Source organism: Anas platyrhynchos, chromosome Z (genome assembly GCF_047663525.1).
Source record: "Anas platyrhynchos isolate ZD024472 breed Pekin duck chromosome Z, IASCAAS_PekinDuck_T2T, whole genome shotgun sequence".
NCBI classification, from domain to species: Eukaryota; Metazoa; Chordata; class Aves; order Anseriformes; family Anatidae; genus Anas; species Anas platyrhynchos.
The window spans coordinates 14,948,172-14,962,415 of NC_092621.1; the positions used below are offsets into that span (position 1 = coordinate 14,948,172).

General features: G+C 42.4%; 1 protein-coding gene across 1 annotated transcript in view; it reads right to left on the reverse strand.

Annotated features, from left to right (window-relative positions):
• The window catches only part of PLCXD3 (phosphatidylinositol specific phospholipase C X domain containing 3), a 91,890-nt gene extending 77,903 nt beyond the window's left edge, over positions 1 to 13,987 (reverse strand). Inside the window, exon 1 of the mRNA XM_027446534.3 lies at positions 13,790 to 13,987. Coding sequence (XP_027302335.1) covers positions 13,790 to 13,892 — 103 coding nt within the window. The 5' untranslated portion in view covers positions 13,893 to 13,987. The remainder of the gene's footprint in view (positions 1 to 13,789) is intronic.
• Positions 13,988 to 14,244: the final 257 nt, after the last annotated feature.

The following is a 14,244-nucleotide window of genomic DNA, read 5'->3' on the forward strand; positions in this document are numbered from 1 at the left end:
AGGTGTTCAAAAGAAAAAATAAACATCCTGGTGTTTCAGGGCTTCAGAAAACAGACCGATACTGCTATCATGAAACAACCATATACTGCCTCAGATACACCAAGGACATTTTAAAGCCCTTTCTTGGAAAACATTTTCTGTTTCTGTGTGTATCTCAACCCCTCTGTACTCACTACATTTGGACTGGAGACAAAACCAGAAGTTATAACCTCGACCTGTCCCAAGAGTTCTCTGGACTTAGATAAATGAACACCTGAAAAGCTCTGAGAAGGCTTTGAAAATAAGCTAGCTTGTTTTGAAATACTGCTGCCTAAATGTTAACATGTTATTATAAGAAAACATTGAAGCATTTGAAAGCCTCATGTATTTTCTTACAGTAAAACAGGGCAAGTCTGTGAAAGGCCAATTGGCTTCACTTCATGTTGCAGACCAAATCCAAAGCATAGTTAGTGATATTTCAGCAACACATTGTCTCAAACAAGGATTACATTACCTGTGACTTCCTTCTCTTCTGTACGTTCCTTAACCCACTACAACAACAAACCAAAGGCCTGATCCAGCACCATTAGTCATTGCAGGGCATCTGCCAGTTGACTTTAACAGTGCAGTAGGTAAGATCCCAAATCCTGCTTTTCTGTTCTAGTCTTTCCTTAATTTATATTTAGGTCATAATGAAAGACAATGAATTTCGGGATAAGGCTAAGTGGTAAAGCTTTTGAAATTCTCCAGCACTTTGAAGACAGATTATTTTTCCTTTCATGTAGCTATTTAATAATGGTTCAGTTGGAGACTGGAAGCAACGTAAGCTGGTACTCATCCCTCTGACAAATAAGTTGCATTGGGTATTTTAACAGGGTCGTATTGAAGTCCATCACCTAATCAGCATTGCTTTCTTAAGCCGCTTAGAGCTCATCAAGAGCTAACCAAAAGAGACTCTGTTCCCTACCACATAGCTAAATATACCACGCAAGGTAAAAATACAGAGTAATTGCTCTGATTTAGTGACATTTTGGACAGTTCTGAACTTACGACACATGGTGCATGGCAGTGGGAAACCAGGCCCAGCAGCAGCAGAGTGATTTCAAAATTTGTCCTAGCAGCTGGTAAATTCTATTATCCAATCAAATATCCAATACCAAAACAAACTTGCCTATGAAATAGGTTGAACTCCAGCAATAATCTTACTTAGTATAAGATTTGCTTCCCTCCCTCCAGACAGCCTTTCCTGGTTTACTCATACATTGGTGGAAGCTTTGAAAATGCATTAATTTGCTTCCTAGATTAACACAGTGTTCACGATTTATTATTCAAGTTTGAGAGACGTGATTGCTGGATACCCCCCCCCCCCCAATTATTTTTAAAGGATTATGTATTAGAAATATGTGCCTCCATACTTCCACTTGCTTTACATATCCTCTAACAAAGCATCAGTTTGTTAGCTTCGGTTCATACCGCACACTTAATAAAATAATAGATGAAAGAAAGCTCAATGCAAAACAGTTTGCATTTACCTTCCCTGCTTCTGTGTTCCAAGAACAGATACTTTTGTAGACAACAGTAATTTTGAAAGGAAAGGGCATTATCTCCCACTTGACTCAGAAGTTGCTTTCAATGCACTAAGTTTGTTTGTTTATCAGCACTTCTGAGTGCTATTCAAAATATGAAAGCACTTATTATTAAAAGCTTAAAATGACAACAAAACACCACCACCACCTCTCTCTGATAAAATTCAAGCTATTTCACACTGACAAAGGTGTTTTGAAGATTAAGAAACCTTATCTCTTGGCACATCTGGGGAAGCAATGCCAAAGAAAGATAAAATCCAGATCCAAACATTGCAGTGGTGGCCTATTGTTGCCTGCAGACTTGAGAAGCAGGCTAGACTGGACAAATGCCACCACAAATGTTAGCCCCTCTAGGGTAAGCGGCACAATGCATGAGATTCAGAAACATGCTTTCCTCCTCCAAAGCTGGGGAATGTTGTAAGCAGCCAGAAGCTGCTGAGCATTGGTGGAACGATGAGGACAATTTCCAGACTCCCCCCTCCAAGTCTGCAGCAGTCAGAGGTTCACAGGCTCCAGGAGACCACGAACAAGACCTCCATCACTGTCACACAGCCACACTCAGCTGTGAAGGAGGAGCTCAGGTTGTAGCTGCTGCTCCCAGGACACCTTCTGTTGCTATTTCCAGCATCTATTTACTGTCAAAAACCTGAGCAATTGCAGAGGCAAGGAACCAAACTTCTCTCCATCCCCTCTTGTCCTAGCTAAGCTCTCCCATCACTGATCCGCAGTGTCACAACGCCTTGTGTCCTCTCCTCATGATCTTGCAAACCCTGCATTCTCCAATGGCCAAGGGGAATAGGGAAAGACTGACTGAACCTTACTCATGGTCTAATGGATAAGGCAATCCCTTGAAAGCTATTTGGGAAAAAAAAAATCCATCAAGGATTACAAAACATAATAATCTGGATGACACCTTTTGCTCCAAGAAATGCTCAGGCCAGAAGAGCAATGAACACAGGCCACAGAAGATAGCAAAGTCAGTACCCTAAGCCAACCACACATTTGATCTCATTCAGCAGAGCAGTTCTTAGCCTTGTCTTACACACGGCCACATAAACCCAGCTCAGTTTAATCCTCCTTAAATCTATTTGTCTGTATAACAACAGGGCACTCCTGCCACACTTTGGAAGACACTTTCCAAATCCAGAGATCATTCCTGGTTCTGTAAAGGATGCAGTCTCAACGCAAACGAGTAATTCCGAGGTGTAGACAGTACACTTCCCAACAGCTAGGGACTTCAATCGTAGGACGAACCAGACGAGTCTTTTAGTGACTTGTTCCAGTCACTGCAAAGCAGGGGGACCCAACCAGACCAAATATAGAATGGGTCAAAAGCAAACCACGTCTCCTCATTACCACTACCACACCGTCCTCAGCTCTCAAACAGTTCAGTGTCTGTTTTTATCAGTTCATACTCATGCTATTTCCATCCAGAAGAGGCTGCATCACTAACAGCCGCTTCATTAAAACTGACCTTAGAAAAATACCCAGCATTCTCCATATTATACACTGTGATTGCCAAAGTGTTTCCTGCTTCTTACACACTAGAAACAACAGCATTCAATTGCACATGCACTGTTCATGTCCTTCACAGTGTCCCTTGGCTTGTTTCCCCTGTAAGACAGCTACATCCAAAAAGTACTGAGGTTGGCTTGATTTCTACTTATTTACTGTCAACTTATAAAATATGTTTTTCAAAACACTCACTAGGCACATGTCCTAAATAACACTTAGCTGACGGCACGAGTCCAACTCCCTCTTGCAGCAAAAGCCTGCACTATTAGATAAGCTCTGAAGCATGGGCTGGAAGGTCAAAATACATGCACTTCTTCTTCCCAGCACAGACAGGACTCATTTGAGACAACCTCTCCTACTGGAAAGGGTAAAGGCTGTCAATTTTGCATCATAAGTAGGGTAAGCCAGAACTCCAATTGGGCTATACTTTACAGATTAAAGTTAATCAAAACTAAGCATCTCCATGGCACTGCAAAAGCCTCCATTTCAGCTCTAGAAATGATGAGGCAAATAGGAGAAAAAGTTGTATTATTACAAAGAAAAACAAAACAAAAAACAAACAAACAAAAAAAAAAAAAAAAACACCAGAAAACACTTCCTGAAATGGAAAATTCTGGATTTGTATTCACATACTTAAATGGCGCCTAAATAATATTTAAGTGCACGCTCATTTGACCGAGAAATATGCTGCTGACTCCTGCATTGTACTCAGAGGCCTGTTACACACAGGCAGTGAGCAAAGCCACCTCCAGTGCACGTCTGTGGATAGGAGGTTTTGGGGATCCAATGATGCAACCCCCAAACACACTGTTCAGTGCAGCTGGATACAGAGATGAATGCATGCCACATCTGCTATTTAACGTCCAAGTCAGATCTTCGTCTCCAGGAGAACTTGCAGTCAGCACCCTCCTCCCCCTTTTTGTGGATAACAGGAATTTCTGATCATGAATAGCCTCATCCAACCCCAGCTCACCCCAGTACACTGACTAATGATTCACAAAACAAAAAAACAAAAAAACAAAAAAAACCACACAACCACCTTCTCCTATAAAACTGTTTAGGAGGGAGTGTATTGTTCCACATCCCATGGAGCATAACATGAGTAGTCTTCCTGAGATTAATAGCTCTAGTCTACACTGGAAGAGAGCAGAGATTTTTGACAGATTTTGTAAGATCATACAGCACCTTCACAGATAATAAAAGCTAAAACTTCTCCATATCTTCTTTACATTCTAATGGCAGACACCAGAGGGAAACATCAGAAGACAATTCCAGTCATTCTCTGGTTAGCACATCTTCTGAACAGGTCATTTGGCTTCGGCATGACCATGCATACACATTCGCAATTCATTTCTGAGGAATGAATTGAGGAATATTCCTCAACATGTATATTCCAGAAGTACTTAGTAAACACAAACTAAAACATTCTGAGGCAGTAAACCAACAGCCTGATTGCATAATGCTCTACACTACTCACATATTAAATGCTCTCACTTCAGTCCCAGTTTAGCAATCTGTCATGATTTTGGCTGGGATAGAGTTAATTTGCTTCACAGAGGCTTGCATGATGCTATGTTTTGGATTTAGCATGAAAACCCTGGTGCTAACACACTGATGTGTTAGTTATTGACAGTGTTTGCATAGAGCCTAGGGCGTTTCAGCTCCTCTTGTTGCCCTGCCAGCGAGGGGCTGGGGGTGCACCAGGAGCTGGGAGGGGACAGAACCAGGACAGGTGGCCTGGGCTGCCCAAAGGGATGTCCCACACCGTGTGGTGCCAAGCTCAGCAATAACAGCTGGGGTAACGAAGGAGGAAGGGAGGACATTTGGAGTGATGGCATTTGTCTGCCCAAGAAACCATTACAGATGATGAGCCCTGCTGTCCTGGAAGGGCTGAACACCTCCTGCTGATGGCAAGCAACGAGTGGGTTCCTTGGTTTGCTCTGCTTTACCTGGTAAGCTGTCCTTGTTTTGACCCATGAGTTCTCACACTTTTACCTCTTCAATTGCACCCAGGTAGAGTGAGTAAGTAGCCTTGCGGTACTGAGCTGCCTGTCAGGTTAAGCCACAACATAACCTTTTGTAGTTAAAAAAGCAAGTTGCATGGCTGCAAAACTATAAGTAGTTGCAAATGCTTAATAAGATTTAAAGGGGAAAAAAAAAAGAAAACAAAAAACACTAATACATTGTGGATGATAGCACCACAACAAAGAAAAGCAGAAAGTACACTACTCATCTCACTGTGCTTCGTTTTGTTAAAAAAAAAAAGCAGCTGTAGAAGTTATTTAAAGGTCAGGTTAGCTCAATGCCCTTTATCCCGGCTTTTTCAAATCACTAGCAAAATTTATAATCCAGTAAACTTCCTGGATAGGTTTTCACCTTTGTAGCAGTAGTTCATCATACATCCCCAATCAGCTGAGACAACCCGAGTGTTGTCCCACAGACAGAGGGGAGCCAAGTCTGGAACCATAGCTAAGGGCATCTGTTGTTTCCTTCCCTCCCTTTCTCTTATTCCAGGTATTCTGGAATACTTTGTTTCATAGTTGAAACACTAAGATGAAGCATTTAATCACTGGGTATGCAAGCTAAACAGATGAAAGAATAGATGAAGAAAAGATCAAACATTATTTAATAGGAACAGGGACATTTTAAAAGGCAGTGAAGCATTTGAAAAACATTTTGGTGATTTGTTTTAGATCATGGTGGAAACCATGACACAGTTTTATTCTAGACAGGAAAAAACAGAATCTGTACTTCCAAAAGAAGAGAACAGAATATATTACATTTCACCCCAAGAGAAACACCTTTTAAGTTGATATGACATTCTGGTACGTTAGGAACACTACAAAAAAGATCCTTTCAGAACACTTGGGCTTGAGCTGATGAAAGACCAAGCACCCTCAGCTCCCATTGGAGCTGGCAGCACTCAGCACCTTTCAGCAGGGTATCTACTAGGCATCCATCTCCTAGGGAAAAAAGATCCTCAGCTTTGCTTCATACATTTTGGATATATGACAATTTAGGGAGGGGCTACTATTGTTATAAACTGCAATTCTGTATTTTTACAGTCAAGAGTAGAAAAAAACACAACCACATAACACTGTTTCAGAGCTCCAGATTACCCAACCACTTTCAGCACAAACTATCTCTTTGCTACCTACCTATACTGAATAAAGAAACCGAACCCTTACTACAAAGGTGTGAAATATGACCTCAGTCGGTCTAGCCATGCAAACATAAGCAGCACAGTTTTCCATCACAAGCATATATACATGAAAATAAGCACACAAACTATTCATCACTGAAATCCCCCTAGAGGAAGCCACTAGTGATTCCAATTTCTGGCAGGCTACTTGAAAAGGGAAAATAATGCATTTGTTTACATTGATTTATCCCTACCCTAGCATTTCAGTACTTCCATACAGTTATCAGTTGATAATATATAGCTGTTGAGAATAATGGAAAAAGATTAAACCAACATATGCTACCGTAGGTCAAACAAAAAAAATCTGAAGTTGTAAAAGTTTAAATTAAAAACCAAACTTTCAGATTTTGAATCTTCTTTCTCCCAAACTATATTATTTGCAATGTCCCATGGACTGTAAGGACTACACAAGCGGATATGCTCACAAACTAAGCACCTATAACTTACACCTACTTTGAAGGAACAAGATAAATAAAAATCACAGAATAGCCTGAGTTGGAAAGGGACCCACAAGGATCACCAAGTCCAACTTCTGGCTACACACAGGACCACCAAAACCAAAACCATACATCTGAGAGCATTGTCCAAATGCTTCTTGAACTCCGACAGCTCGGTGCTGTAACGACCACTGCCCTGGGGAGCCTGTCCCAGTGCCCAACCACCCTCTGGGTGCAGACCCTTTCCCTAACCCCCAGCCTGACCCTCCCCTGTCCCAGCTCCATGCCATTCCCTCGGGTCCTGTCGCTGTCCCCAGAGAGCAGAGCTCAGCGCCTGCCCCTCCGCTCCCCTCGTGAGGGAGCTGCAGGCCGCCATGAGGCCTCCCCTCAGCCTGCTCTGCTCTGGTATGAACAAACCAAAGGACCTCAGCTTTCCCCCCTACATCTTGCCCTCTCAACCCTTCACCATCTTTGTAGCCCTCCTCTGGACACTACTAGTTTTATGCCCTTCTTATATTGTGGTGCCCCAAACTGCACACAGTGAGGCTGGAGGCGAGGCCGCACCAGCACAAAAGGACAATCGCCTCCACTGACTGGCTAGCAGTGCTGTGTTTAATCACCCCAGGGTATGGCTGGCCCTCCTGGCTGCCAGGGCACAATACTGGTTCACATTCAGCTATCAACCAAAATCAGATCCCTTTCTGTGGGGTTTCTCTCCAGCCTCTCATCCCTCGCTCTGTACACATAGCCAGGGTTGCCACATTCCAGGTGCAGAATCGGGCACTTGCTCTTGTTAAACTGCACATTGTTGGTGATCGCCCAGTCCTCTCATTTGTCATGATCTCTCTGAAAGGCCTCTGCACCCTCAAGGGAGTCAACAGCTCCTCCCAATTTACTATCATCTGCAAACTCACTCAGCATACTTTCAAGTCCTGCATCCAAGTCAGTCATAAAAACACTGAAGAGAACTGGACCCAAAATGGAGCCCTGTGGAACCCCACTGATGACTGTCCACCAGCCTGATGTAACCCCATTTACTGGAACCCTGTGAGCTCAACCCAACAGCTAATCACTTGCCCATCACATTATGCATTTGTCTATCTGTATGCTGGAAATGTGCTCCAGAAGGATTCTTTACAGTACTGAAAGCTTTGTTGAATAGGTATGTATGGGTAAAAACCCTATTCTCCCCGTTCTGATCTTTGAAGAGTCTGCTGTTTAACAGTTCTGTTATTTGCTAACATTTTAGTTAGATATTGATTATAGATATATTAGAAATAGATATTGATCTTTAATAAATACTTTTTGGATTTAGTAACGTAGTTAATCTCTATCTGCAGAGCAGTAGAAGACATTACAGTTTTTCTTTAAATACAATAAGCCCACTAGAGGGGCTAAACCCTCTACTTAAAGTTACATTATCATTACTTGGTCTGCTTTGCACCTACGTTTTTAATTATTTGCATGTTTGAGTATGTCTGAGCATATGCAAAGCCGTATCGTCTCATATGAAAGATACAGAACAAGTTGTAATGCAGTAAGAAATGCAGAAATTACCAAATATAAAACATTTGCAGAGTTAAAAATTTTTTAGAAGTGCAGTTCTGATACACAGACAGAAGAGGAAGGAAGTTTTCAGCCAAGAGATGAAATGAAACAGAAATTCAGTGAGGTGGAAAGAAAGGAATAATTCCAGATGGCAATGCAGCCTTTTCCTCTGCTGCACCTGCCAACATAGTGGGATGCTAGGAGGGTCAGAGAAGAAGCCAGCTCTGCAGGAACTAAGGCAGAGGAGACTGCTTTATTAAATAAGAAACTCCTGCTGGGAAACTGAGAAAAAGCAGTTTCAAACTACTTCTTGTATTAGATGGGCAGGTAACTTAAGGGCCTGAATTGCCCATTTTCTGTGGCAGTAAGAGGAACCATACAGCCTCATTCTCTGCATACTAGAAACACATCATTGCAGAGTGAATTAATGGTGAATTCTACAAGAAACTGTGTCACAGAAATATTTCTGAACAGACTGGTAATAACCTATTAGCATGTGCAAGGCCAGTGAGAGGTTTTCATCATACAGTAAGTGATGAAAAAAAGCTCATTATCAAGAAAATAGCTACCAAAGGGAAAGAAAAAAGTCAGGAATGTCAGTTACGATGATCTTCATTTTCAGACCAGAAAATAAAGTGTGAATTACTTATTTCAGGTAGAAGAACACTGAAAAAGAACAGAGGGTGCACTGGAAAGAGTTCTTCTAGACTTTGATGTCTAGGCCAAAAGCTAAGTGAGCAACTTGCATTATAAACTTATTTAGAAGGTTACCTGCATTATTAGTTCCCAGTTCTAAGCAGAAGTAATTTTGTACAGACCCTGGAAAGCGAAGAATAGGTACTCTGTTGACCACTAGTGGACAGATAAGGATGAAACAGGTCCCAGATACTTCCCAAATACATCACTCTTGACTCCAAGGTAATCCAATGTATTGGCTCTTTGGGCTCAAAATTACAGAGCTCCCTAGTAACACTTAAAAAGTGAAAATGTCGCGTATGTATGTAACCGACAAGGAAGTATTTTTAGCCCTTTTAAAGATGAAAGAAGTTCCCCATGGGGCTGAAAATGAGAATTGTCCGCCCAAGAAGTAATCACTCAAACATCTGCAAGATATTACAATGAAAGACAGGAATTTAAAGTATCATTAGGAAAAGAGCTGCTATATTACTTCAGCAGTGCTGTCATTCACAAATGGCTAAAATATTGCAGTTATAACATACATGCTTTTCCCAGGTCTCCTGGCACTATCTCCCATACCTTAATACACTTACTAAAAATCTTCAACACTGACAGACATCGTCCCTTCTTATAATATGATTCTTTGTCATATTTGAGACCTTTGTCAAAAAGGTCTCGCTTTTTGTTTTCAAAGCATGATGATGGTAGGAGCGTAGGGAATACAAATTTCAAGTTTCTGAGCCTCTTTCTAAATTTGGGTAGCATGAAAAAAAAATCCACCTGCCAAAAGCTCCTTCTCATTTAAAATGAGCCAATTTTAGCTCTACTGTGTCTAGTAATTGCTTTCTGGCCGATGAACAAAGAACTTTATAGGTCAAAATAGAAAAAAAATCCCATCTAAGAAACAAAAGATGCTCTTCAGATCCTGTGCATTCCTCCTAAGGAAGTAACATTGAGAAAATGCTGCTGCCAAGCTGGTATCACTGTGAAAATAATTTTCACTGAGAATTTCATTGCTCACAGAGAATCCTGAGGCAAAAAGAGCACATGCTGAGGCCAAAGGTTTCATCTACTCAAAGACACCACAAAAAAAACATAAGAAACAAAATGCTTGAAGAGTCCCAGCTCTCAAAATGAGGCACTCAAGAGGTATTTTGGACCTTAAATTCATTCAGAAGATTTTATCTGCACTACATGAACAATAGACACATCCCTAGCACACATCAGAATTGCTCATAAAGCTGATCTTAGGCAAGCACCAATTTTGGTGGAAGGAATAGCTACTTGGGGAAGGAAAACACTTTTTTCCACTGTAAATTATTCTTAAAGACTTTCTCGGAAGCTTGGAATACCAGCACTAGGGGAAAAGGTAACATATTAGAAATGATTTGTATAAAAACTTCAGATTCATAAAACTACATACATATTTCCAGACAGTCAATAAGATAAAGTTAATTGATCAGTAAGTGGGTCAATTCATAAGGAAATGCTGCCTACTGACGTCTATTTTACTGCATTGCACATAGCTCATGTCCTCAACCTGGATTAAGAAGTGAGCATTACTACAGCAGAGCAGACTCTATACTTTGCCTTTTAACCTCAGTTTGGGGGCCTAAAGATTTCAGTTCTATAAACCTGCATTATCTACAGAAAGCTATTTCTTACCCTGGTCAAATAGACACAGGCATTCAACAATGCTACACCTTACTGACGACCATAAAACACCCCCGCAGCCAACCAAGCAGCAACCCACAATCCTCCACCTTTTCCTTAATCACACTGTTAGTCTTCAGCCAAGCAGATCTTTTAACATACGAGGGAGTTTACAAGCACTAGGAGACACACACCTAAGGCTGAATATATCCCTTCATTGTTCTAATTGTCATAGCAATAGAAGATTAAATATGCATGGTATTATTTCCTGGTAGCTAAGAGATTTTGTTGTTTCTACATAGCGCATACCATTAGTTGTTACTGGTATCCTTCATTTGAGAAAAATCTGCCATTTGCAGTACAAGAGAGCACAGATACAGCCAGCAGAACCAGAGGAAACACTATGGTACATGGAACCATCCTCACTCAAATGGAAAAGTTTGACAGATAAAGCTGGTGTTAGGGATCTCTGCATACTCTATCAGACTCTTCATCTCACAAAAAAATCTTGGCCTGAGTTGCAGAGAGTGAAATGAGTGAATGGATTTACTGGGATACTGACAAAATCCAACACTATAAGCCTAAGTGTTGATAAACAGTATATATTTATGCCTGCATAAGCTTAACTGACCGTTAAAAAAAAACAACAACAACAACAGATTATGTGTTATCTATCATGTTTTTAAACATAATATGAGCACTACCTTCAACAGAATTGTTCAAATACTATCATGAGAAAATGCTACATTTTTGGTGTTTCACTTCTGCAACAGCACGCATGCTAGTGCAAACACAGTGTATCACTTCAATTCCAGGTAGTCCCTCTAAATAATAAGAAATATACCAATGACTTTTAATAAAACAACATTTTTCCCTAATATACCGGGACATCATCCGTATTGGATCCATTTGGAATCCATACATCCATTTGGAAAATTCATTCTAATATTTTCAAGCTAATACTTGGCTTTCTTGACATTAGCGTTGGACTGTTACTCAGGCTCCTGAACTGAATTTTATCTGGCTGGATTAAGTTCAAAGTCAGTATTCCTTCTACTGCAAGTAAAACTTATATCCTACTCAAAAAAAAAAAACACAAACAACAACAACAAAAAAATTACTGCTTACTTCTTTGAGTATGGAAAAGAAAATAAAAATAAATGCAGAGAAAATGCTATTTACAAGACATAGCAATAATTTAATGACTGCGTTAAGACAGTAATTGGAAAGTTGAAAGAATTAGTTTCCAAAAATAGTTAAAAATTCATGTTAAAACTATAAACCTGGCATAATAGATTTCTGCTTCTGCACACTCCTTACATTACCTACTTGCGTAGCAGTACTTTTGTTAGTAGCTATAACACACATATAGCATTAATGTTCAGCTGAGGTCATATGGGAAAAAACTTGCAAACAAACATGATTAATGTCTACAGTATTATTTGTTCTTGACTGATTAAATCAATGCCAGGTTTGCCTTTGCACTAACATTGCGTATTTCCATGCATCATATGTTGAACATGGTAGTAAATCTACTTTCAGAAGATACTACTACTTCAACTGCACTGATACCCACAGAGCCTGTGTTGCATGCTCTGATACCGACAAATTTGTGAGCTGTACTTCTCCACTCCCCAGACAGCTCTTTTTTTCCAAAGATAGCATTTTAAAAGCGAAATGGACAAACAAATGAGGTTTATGTCAATTTCTGTCAACAGAAGGGCAAACTTCAAAGGTCTTCACCATATGCCACATAAGTAATAGAAGTTTTGAAGCTGATTTCACAAAAGACAAGATTGCACACATCACTGTTACAAGAAAACCCTTCTGTCAATATGAGGGGTCACTGTCTGCACTTAAAGGATGCAGAACCTGCCCACTGCTTAATGGTGTGCTGGCATTAACTGGCACTTAGAGTCTGCAGGAGGTTATTTTTTAAGAAACACTTCAGACATGTTAATAAAACGTCTGAAAGCCTGTATAATTTACTGCCTAAGCTGCACCAAAGCTCTGAGATAGGTCTACTGTGAAAACCTGCCTTGTATTTTGCAAAAAGGCTATGAAAAAGTAACTGCGAGCACTTGGTGAGAGATGCCCCAGTAAAGTCTCAGTGAAGGAAACCAGTTAAAGTTGATGCACTTCTAAAGCAATTTCACACAAGTAAGTTTGATCGTGATCTCAAAACCAAGAAAAAGACTAAAACAATATACTTAAGTTGTAAAGACTCAACGAATGCAAACCATCTCACCCCTCATCACAGCCAGTAATCTGTAAGAATATCCTACAGCCTATGGGTTGTGGAAGAGTTATTAACACCAAAGGGTTTTTATAGCTCCAGCAGGGCTTGACATATGTCAAGTTACAGTTACAGATGCTGGTTTCCTATGCTGAGGAGGAGCAGGTTTTTACACCATACATTCAACATACAATCAAGCAATAAATAAATAAATAAAATCTTGTAGAAGTAAAAATGCTACCCATAGCCTGCATAAACTGTGAGGGACTACGAGGTACATGAAGTGTTTTAAAACAGCACACCTGCATTTGAACAGAGCAACTACTGAGGACACGCTCTAGTAAAAATGCTGCTACAATTTTACGGACTTCAAATACTAAGACCCTCTTTGACCAGCGTTACAAAACGCAAGCAGCTGCTACACAAAACTTGCAAGAAGTGGGCATTTCTCCTAAGGGGGTTGTTATGAGACACCTCAGCACCCCCGCAGCCCTGTTCCTGAGGGGATCGTGGAGGGGACAGGGTGCTGGAGAAGAGGTTTGGCAGGTGGGGTGCCCCTCACCAGGCCCCCCAGCCCCGTGGCGCTCTGGACTGCGACGATTGCTCTGCCTGGGTGCAGCCGCGGCTCTCATCTTCCTCAGGGAAAGGATGCGAAAGTCCAGGAGGGAAAGAGAGAGACAGAGAGACAGAGTTCACAGCCGGCACGCCGCGGTGCCGCTGGAACTGCGGCCGGGATGGAGCCCGGACAGCAACATCGCATGCTTTTTTTTTTTTTTTCTTTTTTTAAATTTTTTTTTTCCCTGATGTTTTCGGCTCTAGCAGGGCTCCGAGGCCCAGACCCCGCGATGTCCCGGGCGAGGGGCCAGCCGCCTGCGGGCCACCGCGTCTCTCATCCATCTGCCCCACCAGCCCGGGGAGCGGCTGAGGGGCAGGGGACCCTCGGGGCGGCCCTTACCTGGGATGGCCAGGTTGGTGAGCGGCGTGCCGTGGATGCTGTCGGGCAGGGCTGCCATCCAGTCGGCGAAACGCAGCTCGTTCTTGCCTTGCGACGAAGCCATGCCGCCGCCGTGCCCCTGCCGCTCTCCCACCGCCAGCCGCTCGCTCGCTCGCTCGTTTCAGCCCAGCCCAGCCCAAGCCCAAGCCCAGCCCGGCCCGGCCCGGCTCGGCTCCGCCCGCCCGGCACCGCCCCGCTCCTCGCCGCCTCTCCCCCGCGGGGCCGCCGCCCTCTCACCCCCCGCCGGGCTCCGCTCGCCCCCCGCTGCCGCCGCCCCCCGGAGGGGCTGCCGGGCTCCGCCGTTTCCCGCCGGGGCCACCCGGGCGCTGCGAGCTCGGCCTGCTCCTGGGAGGGGGCTCCGGGGGAGATCGGCTGCCTCCTCTGCCTCAGGGCGAGCAGTGGGGTCGGTGACAGCC